General features: G+C 38.3%; 1 protein-coding gene across 5 annotated transcripts in view; it reads right to left on the reverse strand.

Annotated features, from left to right (window-relative positions):
* The window catches only part of Ulk4 (unc-51 like kinase 4), a 536,812-nt gene that overhangs the window by 323,802 nt on the left and 189,941 nt on the right, over positions 1–23,069 (reverse strand). For all 5 annotated transcript variants that reach the window (XM_046437488.2, XM_046437490.2, XM_046437489.2 and 2 more), the window contains 2 exons: positions 20,344–20,395; positions 20,153–20,247 (listed from right to left, as the gene is read on the reverse strand). In XM_046437488.2, the coding sequence (XP_046293444.1) occupies positions 20,153–20,247; positions 20,344–20,395 (147 nt within the window). The remainder of the gene's footprint in view (positions 1–20,152; positions 20,248–20,343; positions 20,396–23,069) is intronic.

A 23,069-nucleotide genomic window follows, 5' to 3' on the forward strand; every position in this document is an offset into this window, starting at 1 on the left:
ATCTAACAAAAGTACATATGCATTTACCTTTTTAATTGGATGCAAAATTTTTTTCAAGGAATTAACCATCAAGATATACCTCCAACAATAGGAAACTGCATATGAACAAAGTTATTTATTGTTTTTATTTGCAAAATACTAGAAACCACCTAAAGTTCTACACAGACTAGCTGAATAGCCTATGGTATGAATACTAACTAGAGTGCTATACTGCTCTAATAAAGAGGAAGATAAATATGAACTGATAAGAAATAACATCCAACATTATTATATGAAAAAGCATAACATAGAAGACAATATGTATTACCAACTCTATAAGGAAAAAAATGGGAAAAGAACATATACATTCACTTTACAAAAAGAAACACTGGAAGGTAAGCCAGAAATCAACAAAGGTGGTGACTCACAAGGGTAGGGAGGACATGACAGAGCATCAGTTGAGTGCAAAGGCTCTATATATACCCAAGGGAAGGGCATGATGTTCCTCTGAATATATCTTTGATAGTTTTGATTTTCAAACCTTGTCAATGTTCTACATGTTTTAAAACATTAAAATCAACAAGGGGGGAAGTACATTTAAAATTGAAAGCATTACCAATAATAGCATTTTATACACACATATATTTCTTAGTCCCATTTCTTGGAAAAGTCTAGGAGCTAAGACATTCTAAGAAACAGACCAGAGCACACTTAGTGTTCCGATCTTAGTCTGTAATGTTCTTTCCCACTAAAGGAAACCAGAGATCCTCAGAGAAATGATTAATTCTAAGGCCACGACAGAATAACAAATTGAGGCCACAGTATCTTATTGTGCCAGAAAGTAAGGAAATGCTCAAAAAAAAAAAAAAAAAAAAGATAGGCAGTGTCACAAGGATACAGAAGCCAATTCAAATGGACTTACACTGATCAAGTCTTGTGAATTTCAGCACCAAAATAATTTAAACAATAATGAAGCCACTGATAAATACAGGAAAGAGTGGTAGACAAAATGTTGCCCCCTCCAAAAGAGACCCACATCCAAATCCCCAGAACATTTTGATTTGTTACTTTACATGGCAACTGGGACTTTGCAGATTTAAGTTAAGGATCTTAAAAGGGGATATTATCTTAGATTATCTTTATTAGAATCCTTGTAAGAAGGTCTAGAAAAGTCAGAATCAGAGAGGATTTAACACTGAAAGCAGAGGTAGAGACCGAGATGTGAAGATGCTACTCTGCTGGCTTGAAGATGGAACAAGTCAAGAACCAAAGAATACAGGTGGCCTCTAGAAGCTGGAAAGGGAATGAAATGGATTCTTGCCTTAAAATATCCAGAAAGAACATAGCTATACTGACAATTTGATTTTAGCCCCAAAGACTCATTTCAGGGTCTGACCTCCAGACCTGTAAGATAATAAATTTGGGTGGTTTAAAGCCACTAAATTTGTGGTAATTTGTTATAGCAACAATAGGAAACTAATACTGACATGAGTTCATACCAATGAAAGATAGTGAAGATGTGTATTCATACTAAATAACTTTGCAAAAGAAAAAAAATTAAATATACTTGTGAATATATAGCTCACATTCACCAAGTTCTAAATAACCCTTTTCATATTTATGAAAACTTTTAAATTCAAATATAAGATACTAACACGCAGTTAATCTTCACAATTTGAACGCACTGAAGTAAGTAGCACCCAGATGAAGAAACAGGGTATCACAAACCCTTTTGTAGCCTCTTCCAGTCACTGCCTAAACAGTGACCACTGGAGGGTAACCACTATACTGACCTGTAACAAATTTTTGGCTGTTTTTAAACTTTGTACAATTTTAGTTTCATATTAAGTTGGTGAGATTTATACATATTGGTAAGAGTAACTATAGACTCATTCATTTTGTCTTCTGTATAGTATTCCAGCTTACAACTGTCCCATAACATATTTCTTTATAGACTGGTGATAGGCACTTTGATAGTTTCCAATTTTGGAGCTGAACATTCCTGCATACATATTTTGGTGAAGCTAAGTTCACATTTCTGTTAAATGCATATTTAGAAGTGAAACTACTGAATTATTAAGTCATAGTATATACACATGATCAGCTTCTTCCAAACAGTTTTCCAAGCTGATTGCACCAATTCATACTCTGACTAGCAGTTTCTGAGAGTTATGTTTTTTCTACATCCCCATCAATACTATGAACTCAAATAATCAGCTTAAATGACTCAATATTAACCTTCACCCTTTAGTTAAAAAAAATTAATGATATATAATAAGGTTTAGCTTGGTTTTTAATGTCAAATAGAACTGCATCTTAGGCAAATTATATCATTAGACTTTTCCAATAAAGAAATCTTTATTTCTTTGCTATTTAATGTTTTTTGAAAGCATTGTGAGTGGAAACAAAGTCTATGTACAAATAAAATTCCTATAGTTTACTGACTACTCTGTAGGCCAGACTAGTGACTTCCAACTCTGAGGCACTAAATGGTCTAGAAATTCAGAAAAATCTCAGTTAAACACTTGTGCTCAGGAAGAGTTAAGTGCATTCAGCCACTTCCATATAATACAGTATTGATCAGGAACCTTGAAGACAGTGTGTGCTCAAATTTCAAACAATGTTAGGCTCCTTGGGGTGTGGATCTTCATATATTCCAGTCATGCTCAAAAAGAGATAATTAGAGGACGTCCCATGAGTTATGGCATTAAAAAATACTTTTTATGAGGCTGTAAATTGTAATGATACCTTTTTATCATACTAGAGGTTGCAGTTTCAATAATTAGTATGCTTGCATTTCATGAGTAGAAAATAAACTAATTAAATTTCTATTTAAATGCAATTCAGATATTTATAAACACTGGATCTTAACAAATTAGCCATGAGGTTACTGTTCATTAAGCAAAGGAATCAACAGCAACATCTCAGCAAATAATGTCTCAATCTTAGACTTAAAATTCATTGCTGTGAAAATCACCATGTCAAACAGGGTTTCTAGGTATGATGGGTGTGGTTACTTGGATTAACACTCACTGCAGACAATGAAGAGTGCTAGATAAAATATAAAAAACCAAAATCCTAAAAATAGTTAAGGTGTCAAAAACAGTGAGGGATTTTTCAGGCCAATTTCTGGACAAAAGCTTAAGCAGAGCCTAGCCAGATGGTGCCAGGAGGTAGTTGCCAACAATACCAACACAGGGCTGCCGTGGGGTTAGTGGGGCCAATACCTCCCAGGATAGGAGCTTTTTGAGTGGGTACCTGCCGAGAGAGGATTCAGCTCTCAAAGTGAGGGACCAACCCTGAACACACTCGTGTTCCAGAACAAAAGTGTGTCCTAGGGAATCATGGTCTCAGACCTGGATTCTCAGGAATTTGTATACTCAGATAACCTGAGTGTGAGGCAAGGTCCCAACTGGTAGAACACTTAGATGGCTGGCGGAAGCAAACTCGAAGCCTCTCTGGAGGAATGAATGTCCACACTAGGTTTCAGGGAACGCCCACAAATGGATGTCAAGGACAATGAGCAGCAAGGAGTGAACCATCAAACCACCATATGAATATAATGATTTGGGCATAAACAAGATGTAACAGATACCACAGACTACGAAGAATTTTGCTATCTTATTCCATGGGAATTATCAGACATGCTGTATAGGAAAACTACATTTTTAAAGTGTAAATAAATAAATCACAAAGAGAATATCTATAGGGAACAGGAAATTATAAAAAGCAGTAAACATTCGAAAAGAAAAAAAGACAAGCAGAATTTCTAGAAATGACAAAATACAATTGAAAAATAACCAAAATTAAAATCTGAATGGCTATACTTGAACACAGAAAGAGAACCAATAAAATCATTTAGAATATACCACTGAAAGAGAGGATGAAATATGCAGAGGCATTTCTTGTAGAAATAGAGAAAGCAATCATGAAATTCATATGGAAAAATAAAAGACCCAGAATAGCAAAAACAATGCTAAGCAAGAAGTGTGAATCAGGCGGTATAGCGATACCAGACTTCAAACTACACTACAGAGCAATAGTAACAAAAACAGCATGGTACTGGTACCAAAACAGGCGGGTGGACCAATGGTACAGAATAGAGGACACAGAAACCAATCCACAAAACTACAACTATCTTATATTTGATAAAGGGGCTAAAAGCATGCAATGGAGGAAGGATAGCACCTTCAACAAATGGTGCTGGGAAAACTGGAAATCCATATGCAACAAAATGAAACTGAATCCCTTTCTCTCGCCATGCACAAAAGTGAATTCAAAATGGATCAAGGAGCTTGATATCAAATCAGAGACACGCCGTCTGATAGAAGAAAAAGTTGGCTACGATCTACAGTCGGTGGGGTCGGGCTCCAAATTCCTCAATAGGACACCCATAGCACAAAAGTTAATAACTAGAATCAACAAATGGGACTTACTCAAACTAAAAAGTTTTTTCTCAGCAAAAGAAACAATAAGAGAGGTAAATAGGGAGCCTACATCCTGGGAACAAATCTTTACTCCTCACACTTCAGATAGAGCCCTAATATCCAGAGTATACAAAGAACTCAAAAAATTAGACAATAAGAGAACAAACAACCCAATCAACAAATGGGCCAAGGACCTGAACAGACACTTCTCAGAGGAGGACATACAGTCAATCAACAAGTACATGAAAAAATGCTCAACATCTCTAGCAGTCAGAGAAATGCAAATCAAAACCACCCTAAGATACCATCTCACTCCAGTAAGATTGGCAGCCATTAGGAAGTCAAACAACAACAAATGCTGGCGAGGATGTGGGGAAAAGGGTACACTTGTACATTGCTGGTGGGACTGCAGATTGGTGCAGCCAATTTGGAAAGCAGTATGGAGATTTCTTGGAAAGCTGGGAATGGAGCCACCATTTGACCCAGCTATTCCCCTTCTTGGTCTATTCCCTAAAGACCTAAAAAGAGCATGCTACAGGGACACTGCTACATCGATGTTCATAGCAGCACAGTTCACAATAGCAAGACTGTGGAACCAACCTAGATGCCCTTCAATAGACGAATGGATTAAAAAAATGTGGCATTTATACACAATGGAGTATTACTCTGCATTAAAAAATGACAAAATCATAGAATCTACAGGGAAATGGATGGCATTAGAGCAGATTATGCTAAGTGAAGCTAGCCAATCCCTAAAAAACAAATGCCAAATGTCTTCTTTGATATAAGGAAAGTAACTAAGAACAGAGTAGGGACGAAGAACAGGAGAAGAAGATTAACATTTAACAGGGATGAGAGGTGGGAGGGAAAGGGAGAGAGAAGGGAAATTGCACGGTAATGGAAGGAGACCCTCAGGGTTATACAGTGGAGGGGGTAGAGAGAGAGGAGGGGAGGGGAGGGGAGAGGTGGGGAGGGGGGAGGGTGGATGATGGGAAAGGCAGTGGAGCACAACAGACACTAGTATGGCAATTTGTAAATCAATGGATGTGTAACTGATGTGAATCTGCAATTTGTGTATGGGGTGAAGGTGGGAATTCATAACCCACTTGAATCAAAGTGTGGAATATGATATGTCAAGAAATTTGTAATGTTTTGAACAACCCACAATAAAAAATTAAAAAAAAAAAAGAAATATGCAGAAAGACAGAAACTTAGAAAATAGAAAATGTTTAACGTACACGTGATCTAAATTGCTAAAAATGGAACAAAAGAGGGAATAAGCTGAGTTAATGGCAGAGAACTTTCCAGACTGATGAAAAAGGACAATCCACAGAGTCTGAAGGCACAGAAAATCTCAGAATACATTTTTAAAAGAAATTCACATTTAGTTACAATATAGTCAATCTACAGAACACCAAAGATACCTCCCACCAAAAGAAGAGTTTTAGAATGAGACCAAGGAGACAAAGATTCCTTCAAAAAAAAAAAAAACCTGAAGACTACAGCTGATCCTCTCCAACAACAGTCCAAATCATAAGATTATAAAGTAGTATCTGTGCAATGCTTAACAATTATGGCAAAAATAACTGGAAACTCAGAAAAAATATCCCTCAAGAAATAATGACTTCATCAGACAGTTTGGCAGCAACTCACCTAAGGTTTAAAAAAAATGGTAAAGGGTATATTTCAGTCAAAAATCAGTGAAAAGACAAGGTGAAAATGAAGAACAAAGGAAGTAGCAAAAATAAATGAGCTTCCTATTAAAGTGCGATGTTAAGGTTTGATGAGGGTGTTTGAAACAAACACTTGGAAATGCAACAATAACATAAGTATCAAGAGGGAACTAAATGGAGGTAAATAGGTTGAGCTGTATTAATTAAGGAAAATAAGTTTCAAGTTCAGGTTTTAATAAGTTCACATACATGATATTAATTTTAGGGTAAGAGGTAAAATAACAGTGTATAAATACGACCTTACATGGGGGGGGGACGTCAATAGGACTAGAAAGTAGAGGTGGAACAAAAGAAAACATTTATGGCAAAAGTGTGAAAGAAGACAGTAGAATTAATCCAAATATATTAATAATCGCACCGTGTAAATGGAGTATATGCCCAGTTATAAGTCAACATTTATATGAATTAACTTTTTAAAAATTATATAAAATGTATATGGATATAAAAATAAAGAAATGTTGGAAGTAAAATGACACAGGAATTATCAAGCAAATATTAACCAAAAGAAAGCTTGTATGTTTGTATTAGGATGGGACAAAATAGACTTATGACATACATCAGTAGAGATCAAGGAAGTCATTTGCAACTATAAAAGATGACATAATTGCATATTTGTATACAATTAATATGGCCTCAAAATATATAAAACAAAATCTTTCACAACTATAAGAAGAAATAAGAGTAATGAGATTTATATACACTTCTCTTAAAAGTTTATAATATAAGCAGATCAACATTAGTAAGGAGAGTGTTAGAGTTTGCATCTGGAATATTCTCAAAGGCTCAGGTGTTGAAGGTTTGGTCTCCAGTTGATGGTGCTATTTGAAGGTGGTGGAAATTGTAGGAGGTGGGGTCACTGGGGATGTGCCTTAAAGGGTATATTTCATCCTAGACCCTTCCTCCCTTGTGCCCTCTCTGCTTTCTGGCTGTATGAGGTGAGGCGCTTTCCTCCACTGTACCCTCTGTCAGGAAGTTTCTGTCCCATCTCAGTCTCACAAGCAATGGAGCCAGCTGACCACACACTGAAACCTCTGAAACTGGGAGTTAAATCTTTCCTCCTCTAAGTTGTTTCAGATATTTTATCACAGTGACAACAATCTGAAAACACAGAGAGGAAGGATTTAAACAAAATAATCAATAAATATAACCTAATAGACATATATTGAATATTGCACTGAATACCTGGTAAAGTACCCATTCTTCACATACAAAATATCTACAAAAAAATAGGACTATGATGTCTTTAAAAATACGAACAAACTGAAACCACAGAGTAGATTTCCAAACTTCAAAATAATTAAGATAGAAATCAAATCTAGAAATAACTATAAAGCGCTTATATACTTGGAAATTTTAAAATATATATTTTATATGCAAACACACCATGAGTCAAGGAAAAAAAATTTTTTTAGAAAATATCTTAACCAAAAGATGACAAAAATTCTATATCAAAGCTTATGAGATGCTGCAAGAACAGTATTTAAAAAGAAACCATCTTTTGGTGACATATGTTCATCATTACCCTAAGTACATGTATGAAAGCACGAATGGTGTGAATATGTTTTGTGTACAACCAGAGATATGAAAATTTTTGCTCTATATGTGTAACATGAATTATACTGCATTCTGCTGTCATATATAACAAATTAGAATAAAAAATAAATAAAAAGAATATTTAACCAGAAGATAGCTATTATAGAATTGCAAAATAAAAAAGAAATGGGGCTGTGGGGTGCTGGGGTTATAGGTCAGTGGTGGAGAACTTGTCTAGCACGTGTGAAGGCACTGCGTTCAATTCTCAGCAATGCATTCAATTCTCAGCACTGCATATAATAAATAAATAAATAAATACATACATACATAAAAAGGTTAAAGGTCCCTTGACAACTAAAAACATTTTTTAAAAAATTGTGAGTGGGACAAGGAAGTGGTTTGTGCTAATTAGTTATGAAAATCTGTCTAGTATGTTGGGGAGCAAAGAGTTTGGAACCATAACTGAAGAAAAATGAGAGCTGTGGAGAAGGGGAGAATTTGAGCATGCTGTAACTTTAACTAGAGAATGGACTCTTGAGCCAGGCTCTATCACTGACTGCATGTGATAGATTTCCTTACCCTTAAGCGGTCCCTGCCTTAATCTAATATAGTGGCTTGGAAATAACAAGCACTCCATAAATAATGCCTACAGTTGATATTTTAATCAATAAAATTTTATTATATTCATCCAAAAAACTATCTTTAATGCAATCGAAAACAAATAATCTAAATATTTATCCGAAAAATAATGAATAAAAGACCTAAAGAAAAAAGAAATAAGGTTTATTAGAGCAGAAATATGAAATAGAAACATAAGAGGAGACTGGCAAAACTGAAAAGTGGCTCTTGGATAAAGTTAATAAAGCTAACAAAACTCTAGTTAGCTTGTTCAGGGAAAAAAATATATATATAAAAAAAAGTGATACTAGATCACACTGCCACTAAAGGCAGGAAGAAAATATGAATCTCTTCATGCCAATAAATTGTTAAAACCATATTTAAAAATAGAGAAACAAAACTAAATAGAGGGGCTAGAGTTGTGGCTCAGTGGTGGAGCACTTGCCTGGCATGTGAGAGGCCCTGGGTTCGATCCTCAGTGCCGCATATAAATGAATAAATAAAACAAAAGGTCCATTGACAATTTAAAAATACTTTAAAAAACTAAATAGAGAAAAAAATTGAATTAAGAGAAAACTATTCTATAAAGATGACCCTCTTCTTCCCTTAAAACAAATGTCTTAATAGCTTCACAGGGAAATGCTAGCAATACAGAGAATGAAATAATTCCCACTCTTAAAGGATATAAAAAGAGGGGACACACCCCTATTTTTATCATAATTATTAGTACATACTAATCATACAATAAAATGAGTTTCATGGTGACAGTTTCACACACGTAACATCCTCGGATTGTATTCACTCCACTGCCCTCTCTTATTCCTCATCCCAGTCTCCCAAGTCCCTTCCCTTCCGCTGTCATGTCTATTTTTTAATATTTTTTAATTATAATTGTTGGCGGATCTTTTATTTGTTTATTTATATGTGGTGCTGAGAATCAAACCCAGTGCCTCACACATGCTAGGCAAGCGCACTACCAATGAGCCACAACCTCAGCCCTATCATGTCCCTTTTTTCCACCCCCTTACAAAACCTGACAAAAGCAATAATCTTCAGAGGTCTAGTATCATATTAGTATAATTATCATCAGGGGACAGAAAGTATAAAGGATTTCATGATAAAAGGCCAATTCAAGAGAATACTTGGATGAATACTTCACTAACGTTTATCCAAATGGTCACTAAATATGTTAAAAGGCTTCATTAAGTCCTGAAAAAAAATTAAAGCTATGGTGAAATAATACTATACAGATCTGTTAAAAAGTCTGAAATAACCAGAGTTAGGCAGGATGAGAAGCACCAGGTACTATGCTGCTGAAAGTGAATGACCACCCTTAGGGAGAACTGAGTTCACATGTACCCCATAACCAATGAGTATGTATCCTAGAAATAACATGTGCGTAAGTACACCAAAATACATAACAATATTCACAAAATACCATGGATAAGTGCCCCAAACTAGAAGCAACATAATGCCTGTCCAAGGATATTTTAACATATTGTATACACATATTCATACTATGGAACTATACTATACACCAATCAAAAATTTAACCTGAAACCACAGGAAATTGTTACTCCTACTTCTCAAAACTACATCTGAAAATCTTTGTGAAATAGCAAAGGGACCATGCAAGAACCAAGATCAATAATCATTAATAAGGAGGGAAGATGGCGGCGAAGGGAGTGCATTACCCCCGTGTGCTGCTTCACTGTGTGGGAGTATGACAAGTCAGGACGGCTAAAGGATATCTTGTTAGGAATTTCCAGCAATAGTGGGGTGCGCCGGAACCTGGAGGAAGGATTTCCATCGCACGAGGATCGGCTACGGGGACTCAAACGCGAGAGGTTTGTCGCACGGAGGGTAAAACTGCTTATTCAGCAAATCGCCCCGCGGCTAGAGTCTGCAAGGCGCGCTGGGATAGAGACGCAGGGTTACAGCGCTGCAGTTTCTGCCAGACGCGCAAGCACCGCACTCAGGGCTGAATTCTGGGTTCGAGACGGGGAAGGAAGCGGTCCATCTCGGTTCTCCACACCGGTCAGACCACAGAGGAGGCCAGCAGCCACCATGTTGGTAAACTGACGTCACCACACCTGTTTTTGACTGACCGCAGCTCATTCAGCCATAGAACAGGTAATTTCAGGCTGCAATTCGCCTGCGGCTTGCAGACAGATTGCTAGGGTTCAGCGCCTGGGGGCTTCTTAAAATCTGATCTTATCGGAGTGAACACGGAGCGCGGGGCGGCCGAGTCCCGGCTCCCGGAACCGTCCCGGAACCGCCCTGGCTCCGGGCTGCGGAGCCTGCGGAGGCTGCTTCTTGGACCCTGCTAATATCAGAGCAAACACGAAACACCAAGAGGCCGAGTTCCGGCTCCCGGAACTGAGCCCGCGGGGACTGCTTCTTGGAGCTTACACTTATAGGAGCTTACACCGAGCACAGAGCGGCCGAGTTCCGGCTCCCGGAACCGTCCCGGAACCGCCCTGGCTCAGGGCTGCGGAGCCCGCGGAGGCTGCTTCTTGGACCCTGCTACTATCAGAGCATACACCAAACACTAAGCGGCCGAATTCCGGCTCCCGGAACTGAGCCCGCGGGGGCTGCTTCTTGGAGCCTACACTTATAGGAGCTTACACCGAGCACGGAGCGGCCGAGTTCCGGCTCCCGGAACTTCCCTGGACCGGGGCTGGGAGCCCGCGGAAACTGTGTCTCGGTCCGGGTCCTGCTGAGGGCAGGTCAGGACTCACCCATTGCTTGGGTTGCCTGGCAAGGGGAACGAAATGCTGCCATTCGCATAGGATACCAACATGGCAGAGATCTGATGTCAGCAGAAAGCGGTGGAGGAGAGATCTTCATCAATACCAGCGGTGACATAAGCAGTTGGTCTCCTGGTAAGGGGGGTGAGGCTCAGTCACCCGAGTCTCCTCAATTTGTCCTCGAGCCAGAGGGAAGGAGCCGGGCCGCCGCCAGCCCCCGGAGCAGGCCCAGCGGCTCGCCAGCGTGGTGACCGCGTGACCCCAATTGGAGAGGGGGCGGAGCGGAGCCGCCACCCAAACCCGCCAGGTGGGCAGACCCACGACCCAGTAGTACATGGGCGTGGTAGGAGGGGCAGGGCAGAGCCGCCCTTCGCGCTTGCAAGGTAAACAGACCTGTGACAGCCTGGCGGGTCAGGCCCAGTGGCCTGCCAGTGTGGTACACACGTCACCCCAACTCGAGTAGGGGCAGAGCAGATCCTTATCCCACGCCCGGATCAGGCCCTGCCGGTGTGGTGGTCACGTGACCCCAATTGGAGTGGGGGTGGAGCGGAACCGCCACCCGTGCCCGCAGGGTGAGCAGACCAGTGATCAACCTGCAGATCAGGCCCAGGGGTCCGCAGGCGTGGTAGGAGGGGCAGGGCAGATCCGCCGCCCGCGCCTTCAAGGTAGGCAGACCTACAACAGACCTGCGGATCAGGCCCAGGAGCCTGCCGGCGGGGTACAAATACCACCCTGATTGGAGTAGTGACAGAGCAGAGTCGCCTCCCTTGCCAGGAACAGACCCAGCATCCTGCAGGCGGGGTAGTCACGACACCCCAATTGGAGTAGGGGCAAAGCAGAGCCTCCACTCGTGCCCGAAACGTGGGCAGATCTGCGACCGACCAGCAGGACAGGCCCAGTGGCCTGCTGGTACGACAGACACGTCACCCCAATTGGAGTAGGGGCAGAACAGAGCCGCCACCAGCTCCCAGAACAGGCCCAGTGACCTGCCGGCGTGGTAGCCACGACACCCCAATTGGAAGAAGGAGAGAGCAGAGCCGCCGCCCGCACCTGCAGGAAAGATACACAAGCAGTATGAAAAGACAAGGAAAGAAAGGACCACAAGCAATGCAGGTCAACGCAACTTTAGAAGAGGTAACAGCTGCAGCAGATGGAATGTCAGATAAAGAATTCAGGATATACATGCTTCAGATGATCTGGAGTATCAAGGAAGACATTAAACAGCAAAATCAGACAATGAAAGATCACTTCGACAACGAATTACGCAAACAAATCCAGGAAGCAAAGGATCAACTATACAGGGAGATAGAGGTTATAAAAAACAAGCAATCAGAAATCCTAGAAATGCAGGAAGCAATAAACCAACTTAAAAACTCAATGGAGAATACTACCAACAGAGTAGAACACTTAGAAGATAGAACATCAGACAATGAAGACAAAGTATTTCAACTGGAAAAGAACATAGACAGCTCAGCAAGACTGTTAAGAAACCATGAGCAGAACATCCAAGAAATATGGGATAACATTAAGAGACCAAACTTAAGAGTCATTGGGATACAGGAAGGTACAGAGCTCCAAACCAAAGGAATGAGCAGTCTATTCAATGAAATAATACAAGAAAACTTCCCAGACTTGAAGAATGAGACAGAATCCCAAATCCTAGAAGCCTACAGGACGCCGAATGTGCAAAATCATAAGAGATCCACACCTAGACACATTATAATGAAGATGCCCAACATACAGAATAAGGAGAGAATTTTAAAAGCTACAAGAGAAAGGAAGCAGATTACATTTAGGGGCAAGCCAATCAGGATAACAGCTGATCTTTCAACACAGACTCTGAAAGCTAGAAGATCCTGGAATAACATATTTCAAACACTGAAAGATAATGGGTTCCAACCAAGAATTGTGTATCCAGCGAAATTAAGCTTCAGGATGGAGAATGAAATTAAAACCTTCCACGATAAACAAAAGTTTAAAGAATTCGCAGCTAGAAAACCATCTCTTCAAAACATCCTAGCCAAAGTATTACAGGAAGAGGAAATGGAAAATAACAATGAAAACCAACAGTGGGAGGTAGGACAGTAAAGGGGGGGGGGAAACAATCAAAGAGGAAAACAAACAATGTTTAGTAACAGAAATAAACAAATATGGCTGGAAGAACAACCCATATCTCAATAATAACCCTAAATGTTAATGGCTTAAACTCACCAATTAAGAGACACAGGCTAGTAGAATGGATCACAAAACAAGACCCAACAATATGCTGCCTACAGGAGACGCATTTGATAGGAAAAGACATACATAGGCTGAAGGTGAAAGGTTGGGAAAAATCATATCACTCATATGGACTTCGGAAACAAGCAGGCGTGTCCATACTCATATCAAATAAAATAGATTTCAAGCCAAAGTTAATCAAAAGAGATAAAGAGGGACACTACATACTGCTTAAGGGAACCATACACCAACAAGACATAACAATCATAAATATTTATGCCCCAAACAATGGTGCAGCTATGTTCGTCAAACAAACTCTTCTCAAGTTCAAGAGTCTAATAGACCACCACACCATAATCATGGGAGACTTCAACACACCTCTCTCGCCACTGGACAGATCTTCCAAACAAAAGTTGAATAAGGAAACTATAGAACTCAATAACACTATTAATAACCTAGACCTAATTGACATATATAGAGTATACCACCCAACATCAAGCAGTTACACTTTTTTCTCAGCAGCACATGGATCCTTCTCAAAAATAGATCATATATTATGTCACAGGGCAACTCTTAGACAATATAAAGGAGTAGAGATATTACCATGCATCTTATCTGATCATAATGGAATGAAACTGAAAATCAACGATAAAAGAAGGAAGGAAAAAGCATACATCAATTGGAGAATGAACAATAGGTTACTGAATGATCAATGGGTTATAGAAGACATCAAGGAGGAAATTAAAAAATTCTTAGAGATAAATGAAAACACAGACACAACATATCGGAATCTATGGGACACATTGAAAGCAGTTCTAAGAGGAAAATTCATTGCTTGGAGTTCATTCCTTAAAAAAAGAAAAAACCAACAAATAAATGATCTCATACTTCATCTCAAAATCCTTGAAAAAGAAGAGCAAAACAACAGCAAAAGAAGTAGAAGGCAAGAAATAATTAAAATCAGAGCTGAAATTAATGAAATCGAAACAAAAGAAACAATTGAAAAAATTGACAAAACTAAAAGTTGGTTCTTTGAAAAAATAAACAAAATCGACAGACCCTTAGCGATGCTAGTGAAGAGAAGAAGAGAGAGAACTCAAATTACTAGCATACGGGATGAAAAAGGCAATATCACAACAGACACTTCAGAAATACAGAAGATAATCAAAAACTATTTTGAATCCTTATACTCCAATAAATTAGAAGATAGTGAAGGCATAGATAAATTTCTTAAGTCATATGATCTGCCCAGATTGAGTCAGGAGGATATAGAAAACCTAAACAGACCAATATCAATTGAGGAGATAGAAGAAACCATCAAAAGACTACCAACTAAGAAAAGCCCAGGTCCCGATGGGTATACAGCAGAATTTTACAAAACCTTTAAAGAAGAACTAATACCAATACTTTTCAAGCTACTTCAGGAAATAGAAAAGGAGGGAGAACTTCCAAATTCATTCTATGAGGCCAACATCACCCTGATACCTAAACCAGACAAAGACACTTCAAAGAAAGAAAACTACAGACCAATATCTCTAATGAACCTAGATGCAAAAATCCTCAATAAAATTCTGGCGAATCGGATACAAAAACATATAAAAAAAATTGTACACCATGATCAAGTAGGATTCATCCCTGGGATGCAAGGCTGGTTCAATATACGGAAATCAATAAATGTTATTCACCACATCAATAGACTTAAAAATAAGAACCATATGATCATCTCGATAGATGCGGAAAAAGCATTTGACAAAGTACAGCATCCCTTTATGTTCAAAACTCTAGAAAAACTAGGGATAACAGGAACATACCTCAATATTGTAAAAGCAATCTATGCTAAGCCTCAGGCTAGCATTATTCTGAATGGAGAAAAACTGAAGGCATTCCCTCTAAAATCTGGAACAAGACAGGGATGCCCTCTCTCTCCACTTCTCTTCAACATAGTTCTCGAAACACTGGCCAGAGCAATTAGACAGACGAAAGAAATTAAAGGCATAAAAATAGGAAAAGAAGAAATTAAATTATCACTATTTGCAGATGATATGATTCTATATCTAGCAGACCCAAAAGGCTCTACAAAGAAACTATTAGAGCTAATAAATGAATTCAGCAAAGTGGCAGGATTTAAAATCAACACGCATAAATCAAAGGCATTCCTGTATATCAGCGACAAATCCTCTGAAATGGAAATGAGGACAACCACTCCATTCAAAATATCTTCAAAAAAAATAAAATACTTGGGAATCAACCTAACAAAAGAGGTGAAAGACTTATACAATGAAAACTACAGAACCCTAAAGAGAGAAATAGAAGAAGATCTTAGAAGATGGAAAAATATACCCTGTTCATGGATAGGCAGAACTAACATCATCAAAATGGCGATATTACCAAAAGTTCTCTATAGGTTTAATGCAATGCCAATCAAAATCCCAATGGCATTTCTTGTAGAAATAGAGAAAGCAATCATGAAATTCATATGGAAAAATAAAAGACCCAGAATAGCAAAAACAATGCTAAGCAAGAAGTGTGAATCAGGCGGTATAGCGATACCAGACTTCAAACTATACTACAGAGCAATAGTAACAAAAACAGCATGGTACTGGTACCAAAACAGGCGTGTGGACCAATGGTACAGAATAGAGGACACAGAAACCAATCCACAAAACTACAACTATCTTATATTTGATAAAGGGGCTAAAAGCATGCAATGGAGGAAGGATAGCACCTTCAACAAATGGTGCTGGGAAAACTGGAAATCCATATGCAACAAAATGAAACTGAATCCCTTTCTCTCGCCATGCACAAAAGTGAATTCAAAATGGATCAAGGAACTTGATATCAAATCAGAGACGCGCCGTCTGATAGAAGAAAAAGTTGGCTACGATCTACAGTCGGTGGGGTCGGGCTCCAAATTCCTCAATAGGACACCCATAGCACAAAAGTTAATAACTAGAATCAACAAATGGGACTTACTCAAACTAAGAAGTTTTTTCTCAGCAAAAGAAACAATAAGAGAGGTAAATAGGGAGCCTACATCCTGGGAACAAATCTTTACTCCTCACACTTCAGATAGAGCCCTAATATCCAGAGTATACAAAGAACTCAAAAAATTAGACAATAAGAGAACAAACAACCCAATCAACAAATGGGCCAAGGACCTGAACAGACACTTCACAGAGGAGGACATACAGTCAATCAACAAGTACATGAAAAAATGCTCAACATCTCTAGCTGTCAGAGAAATGCAAATCAAAACCACCCTAAGATACCATCTCACTCCAGTAAGATTGGCAGCCATTAGGAAGTCAAACAATAACAAGTGCTGGCGAGGATGTGGGGAAAAGGGTACACTTGTACATTGCTGGTGGGACTGCAGATTGGTGCAGCCAATTTGGAAAGCAGTATGGAGAGTTCTTGGAAAGCTGGGAATGGAGCCACCATTTGACCCAGCTATTCCCCTTCTTGGTCTATTCCCTAAAGACCTAAAAAGAGCATGCTACAGGGACACTGCTACATCGATGTTCATAGCAGCACAGTTCACAATAGCAAGACTGTGGAACCAACCTAGATGCCCTTCAATAGACGAATGGATAAAAAAAATGTGGCATTTATACACAATGGAGTATTACTCTGCATTAAAAAATGACAAAATCATAGAATTTACAGGGAAATGGATGGCATTAGAGCAGATTATGCTAAGTGAAGCTAGCCAATCCCTAAAAAACAAATGCCAAATGTCTTCTTTGATATAAGGAAAGTAACTAAGAACAGAGTAGGGACGAAGAACAGGAGAAGAAGATTAACATTTAACAGGGATGAGAGGTGGGAGGGAAAGGGAGAGAGAAGGTAAATTGCACGGTAATGGAAGGAGACCCTCAGGGTTATACAGTGGAGGGGGTAGAGAGAGAGGAGGGGAGGGGAGGGGAGAGGTGGGGAGGGGGGAGGGTGGATGATGGGAAAGGCAGCGGAGCACAACAGACACTAGTATGGCAATTTGTAAATCAATGGATGTGTAACTGATGTGAATCTGCAATCTGTGTATGGGGTGAAGGTGGGAGTTCATAACCCACTAGAATCAAAGTGTGGAATATGATATGTCAAGAAATTTGTAATGTTTTGAACAACCCACAATAAAAAAATTAAAAAAAAAAAATAAAAAAAAAAATAAAAGAATGAATTTTAAAGACTCAAAAAAAAAAAAAAAAAAAAAAATATAATCATTAATCTCCAAAACTGTTACCATGGCCAAGTTCCTTATGCAACATATTACTTCTCCCAGTCCCACTGGTCAGCTCTCATCTTCTAGAAGGCTGCTCTAGCACAGCTGAATCATCAACCAAGTTACTAGTCCTTGGGCACAGCTCCTCCTGAGTGTTTTTATACTTGCTACTGCCTCTGCCTAGAAACTTCTTCCCCCAGATTTATCACTTGTCTATCCAAACATCCATTATTGAAGAGAAAAATAACTACTTATAAAAATCACTTAACTCACCCACTTACACTTTCATGTTTCCTTCATAGGACATCCTACCACTTGGTGTATTAAAATTTATTTGAATATTTATCATCTCTCTCTCTCTCTACTTATAGGTTCTATAAGGGTTACTACTTTGTTTCATTTCTATCCTTGCCCTGTGCCTGAAGTAGTCCTTAGTAAGGCAAGGCAATCGATTAATACTGAAGGATTACCCAGAGCAGTTAGATATTAAATGTGATATGTTTATATGTTTCATATTTGCCATGATTCCACACTTCCTTCCTAGAGCTAAAATAAGAAGAAAAATGGAGAGTAAAGATTACAGCTAGGTGCCGTGGTGCATGCCTGTAATCCCAGTGCTCAGGAGGCTGAGGCAGAAGGAACAGGAATTCAAAGTCAGCCTCAGAAATTTAGTGAGGCTCTGTGTCAAAATACAAAATAAAAAGGGCTGGGATGCAACTCAGTGGTTAAGCACCCTTGGGTTCAATCCCCAGTACAAAAAAAAAAAAAAAAAAAGATTACGGTGCTGGCATTTACCAATGATCTTTAAACAACTTTCTCTAACACAGTGAGTTCAAACACATCTAAACAAGCCTTAAAATTTCAGATATAGAAACGCTTGATACTTCAAACCATCACCACCCTTGACCTCACTGTAACCACCACTAAAGTACATGCTATCTTGTTAAAATGTTGAGGAAAATTCTTTAATATGCAAAAGGATACAATTTTAAGAAAAATGTTGAATAAAAACTATAAAAGAAAGAACAAACTTCATGAAGGAGTTGTGATAAACTTACTGAACATAAGAAACACACACACTGTTCACTTTGCCCGGTGCAGTGGCGCAGCCTTATAATCTCAGTGGCTCAGGAGGCTGAGGCAGGAGGATCACTAGTTCAAAGCCAGCTTCAGCAAAAGCAAGGCTCTAAGCAACTCAATGAGACCCTGTCTCTAAATAAAATACAAAATAGGGCTGGGGATGTGGCTCGGTCATCGAGTGCCCCCGAGTTCAATCCCCAGTACAACACACACACACACACACACACACACACACACAGAGTTCACTTTTGAAGCCTGGGAAGTTAGTGGCATTACCATATTCACATTACAATATCTGAGGAGTTAAAACATTCTTCTAAATACCATTTGACAATAACTGAGAAAACCAGCAACTAAAATTCCAAAATAACATTCTTCCACTGATTTTAAAAATAATTCCTAATTAAGAAAGCAAAATACAGACTCCTTTTCTAGCATTCTAAGCTACATTTTAAAAATCTTGATTTTCAATATGCATATACTATAAGCCCAAATCAGAAATGAACTAATTCTAAGATGTCACAAGCCAAGGAAGGCACTGTTTAAATGAAGCATTCAATGCAAAAAGGGAGGGCTGGGATTGGGGGAGGATATGAAAGGATAATGTGAAGAAATAAATTCCAGAATTAAATCCTACAATGCCATCTATATGACTATGAAGGGGTCAAAAAATAATGTTTCTTTATAATTTCCTTAGTACAATTTTAATTTCTAAGTTCAGTACTTTCATTCATCCTCATTACAGGCATTCCCTAACTTAAGTGACTGTTCTCTAAAATTTTGCCTATTGGGTTTTTTCAATTTGAGAAATATTTTCAAATCAAAACCTTTGCTGGGTTTTGCCCAGCAAAACCAGGGTATACTCTATTATCCAAAAGCAGTCACTAGGGTTTGGGTCCCTGTACAAATCACCAGTGCTGCAGTGGGAGGAGCAGGAGTGGGGGACAGGAAGGGGAGGATGAGACCCTGTCTCTGCTCCAAGGCAGGTTCCAAGAACAGCCACTCCCTGAAACAACTGCTAAGACTAGCTGGCTAGTCTTCCTGGGGTGCTTTCTGATAAATAGCAGAGGAAGCCTTCCTTCCCTCTGCTCATGTCAGCAGCACCCAGCTCTCCTAAGGATTTCCCTAAGGCAGAGGTTCTCAAGTGGGGGCAATTTTGCCACTGAGAGGACGTAGGTCAGGATTTAGAGACATATGAAGTGGTCACATCTGAGGATCCATGGAGTGAAAGCTACTGCCCCGATTGAGCAGAGGCTGCTGAACATCCTACAATGCACAGGGCGGTTCCACAACAAACTGTCCATCCCAAAATGCCCAAGTGCCCAGGTTGAGAAACCCTCTTGCAAAGGTTTATATTTGGTTACAATAAATAATCAGGCAAGGAAGAGGAAGAGGCTGGGATAAAGATGTAACCAGAAGAGCATGACAAGAAAGTCAATAACAAAAGGAACAGATTTCCTAGGTCTGTCCTGCTTTTCGAGATGGTTACTGCATACGAGGAACCCATCTGAGCTAAGAATACGGAAAGCAGGCCCCTTTATACAGAATTACCAAGGAAATGAAAAAGAGCTTTTTTCAAAAGTTGCGAAAACTGACCGTAGAGCAATAATCTTTCAACAAAACAGGATATTGAATTATTGCTTCAAAAGCCGACAACGTGACCTTGATAAATTCTTCTGATGCTGTCAGCCCTAGGAACACATTTAATCATTATTAGTAAAGGTGTTTATTTTCTAAATCACAATATCGAAATGCCTCAAACATTGTATGTTGTGTGGTCTACTCACCTATAGCTCCATCTATGTTAGTTTCTCCCGAGTCAATTGATTTAATATGACTCTGAAAAATAGAAAATAAAAATTTTTAATAAACGGAAGTTTAAAAATAACTTTAAAAAAAATTAGGTAGTTAGTATTCCTCCCAAAACTGTATCTACCATTTTTAATGAAACAACTCTTAAAAAACATTAAATACACTCTACATATTATGAATACCATAATCATAGTTTTAAAACATGACTGTAATACTAAAAGTTATAAACTATAATTTTTTAAAGAAATTTTTTAGTTGAAGATGGACACAATACCTTTATTTATTTTATGTGGTACTGATGACTGAACCCAGTGCCTCAGATGTACCAAGCAAATGCTCTACCACTGAGCTTCAACCCCAGCCCATAATCATTTTTAAATATACAAATCATCATCAATGAGATTTAATGCTAGAATACATTAAATAGCAACTGAGAAGGTAAGAATGATCCAACTGATCCATAATCATTTCCAGCAACATGCCACACTGACTCTCAATACCTGGGATATTAGTAACAATGACACCCCATTCCTTCCAAGAGCTCTTCCAGCCCACCTGCCTGGTTCTCCCCCACTCTCCCAACTGATATTATTCATGTTTTTAAACATTTTGCTGCATATTCACATATCCCTAAATAGTACATTTTTGGTATGGGCATTTACTCAAACTGCATCCCTTTCATACAAATGGAAAAGTATGTAGCCATTAAAATGCTCAGAAAAAGAATATTTTTTAAAAAAATATATGGATAAGAATTAAAATACTTATGTTAAATTCAAAAAGTAGAATAGAAACACACACAAACACACTGTGTGTATATACACAGTCTCAATCACATATGTCATAGGTATAATTTCTTCTATAAACAAATGCATACATATGAATAAAATATTAAGGAAACAACATATTAACAGTGGTTATTTCTGGGTGTAGAGTTGTGATTTTATTTTTTTCATATTTCACTATAATTTTCCACATTTTCTCTAACAAGGCTGCACTTTATATTTTAAATGAATAAGCATAAATTACTCTTAAAACAAGAAAAAAATCTTAAAGACATATTTACTTTCCAGGTTATAAAGAAAATCACAATCTACGAAATGACAATTGAAAATTCCAGATATTCTGAATTCTCTTTTTCTATCTATGAATAAACAAAGAAAAAACAGACTATATATTTTAAAAGGGAGATAATTATAAGCTTTTCATAATAATAATCTGGCTAAAATAGTTTCAAGAAATTCCAAAATGGGACATTTCTTTTGTAAATAATTATTAATTTGATGCTAAAGAAAATATTTGGAGGTACCTTTGGCTATAATAAACCCACTTAATGGTCTAAGTCTTACTGTAGATGACAGGCACATAGCATTGTCAATGCCATGATCCTTCTCATGTAATTACTTTGAAAGAATATGTAGATAATATACAGATACTGAGGACATTAACATAAATTTTCCAGAAGGAGATCACAGAAAGGACAGGCATCAGTTTCTTTCAGAGCCCAAGATGGGAGGTGTGCTGCCACTTTTCCTTTTCTGTACTCTTGGGATTTTCTAAGCACACATTTCTTTTTCTTTTTTCCAGTGTCAATGAGGGTTATCAACATGATGATATTATGGGTTTCTTATATAACTTCTTTATACTTCTCCTATTTAATTAAAAGTATTCCTACTGGATATTTCATTAATTTACCAATTTTAATGTTTTTTAATATACTTCATTCTTAGTGTAATAGAACATAATGAGGTAAGAGAATGGGTTAGGAGGCATTGGAGATTCGAGGAGAGAAGATATGAACAGTCATCAAGGTGAGCGTCAAAGTATATAAACTAAGAAAATAAACGAGATGTACAAGTCTGAGGGAGAGCTCAATTAAGACAAACAGTCATGTATTCAGGGTGAGAATAATGCAAGCTGTATTATCTCTTTTAAAAATATAAGAGGGCTGAAGCTGTGGCTCAGTGGTAGAGTGCTTGCCTGGCATGTGTGAGACCCTGGGTTCGATCCTTAGCACCACATAAAAATAAATAAATCAAGGTGTGTGTCCATCTACAACTAAAAAAATTTTTAAAAAAATAAAAAATAAATAAAAATAAAAGAGTGTTCCATCTCTGCTTTACCTACAACAGAAGCCAAAAGCTACCAAACCAACATTCACAGATAATAAAAAATCTACAGAGGTCACAAAGTGTGTCCTTTTTTGATAGAAATACATAATTAACACATTATGTACTTTTATAAACTGATAAGGGCCAGAACTGACGAAAATACAACAAAATCCTTTTCTTTAGCTCGTTAATCAAGCGTGTTTTCAAAAAGACCAAGAAATACAATGAACATTAGGTTAATATACATGGTAAGTTCCCTATTTTCTGTCATTATCTCCCATTTCCAAACCCAGTTCAATGGAGGCCCAAAACAAGTATGAAATGCACACTCCTCCTTGCAGCTCACCAAAGACTGACTACTAAAACTTGAAGAAGAAAAAAAAAAGTTATGATGACTGTTCATTTCTACCAATAAGAAGTGAAAACAGCAATTATCAGCTAAGTAGTACTCTTTAGCCCAGAGTCTTTGAAAGCTTGATATTGGTTTAAGAGTACCCTCCTAAACCATTTCCAAACAGCAGTCTATCTAAAATATAAGAAGACCAAAACCTTGTTTCACTTGAGGGGGGGGGGGGGCCTACAAAATGCAA

Source organism: Marmota monax, unplaced genomic scaffold (assembly GCF_021218885.2).
Source record: "Marmota monax isolate L192 unplaced genomic scaffold, Marmota_monax_Labrador192_F-V1.1 WCK01_AAM20220418_F8-fsc00021, whole genome shotgun sequence".
Taxonomy (NCBI): domain Eukaryota; kingdom Metazoa; phylum Chordata; class Mammalia; order Rodentia; family Sciuridae; genus Marmota; species Marmota monax.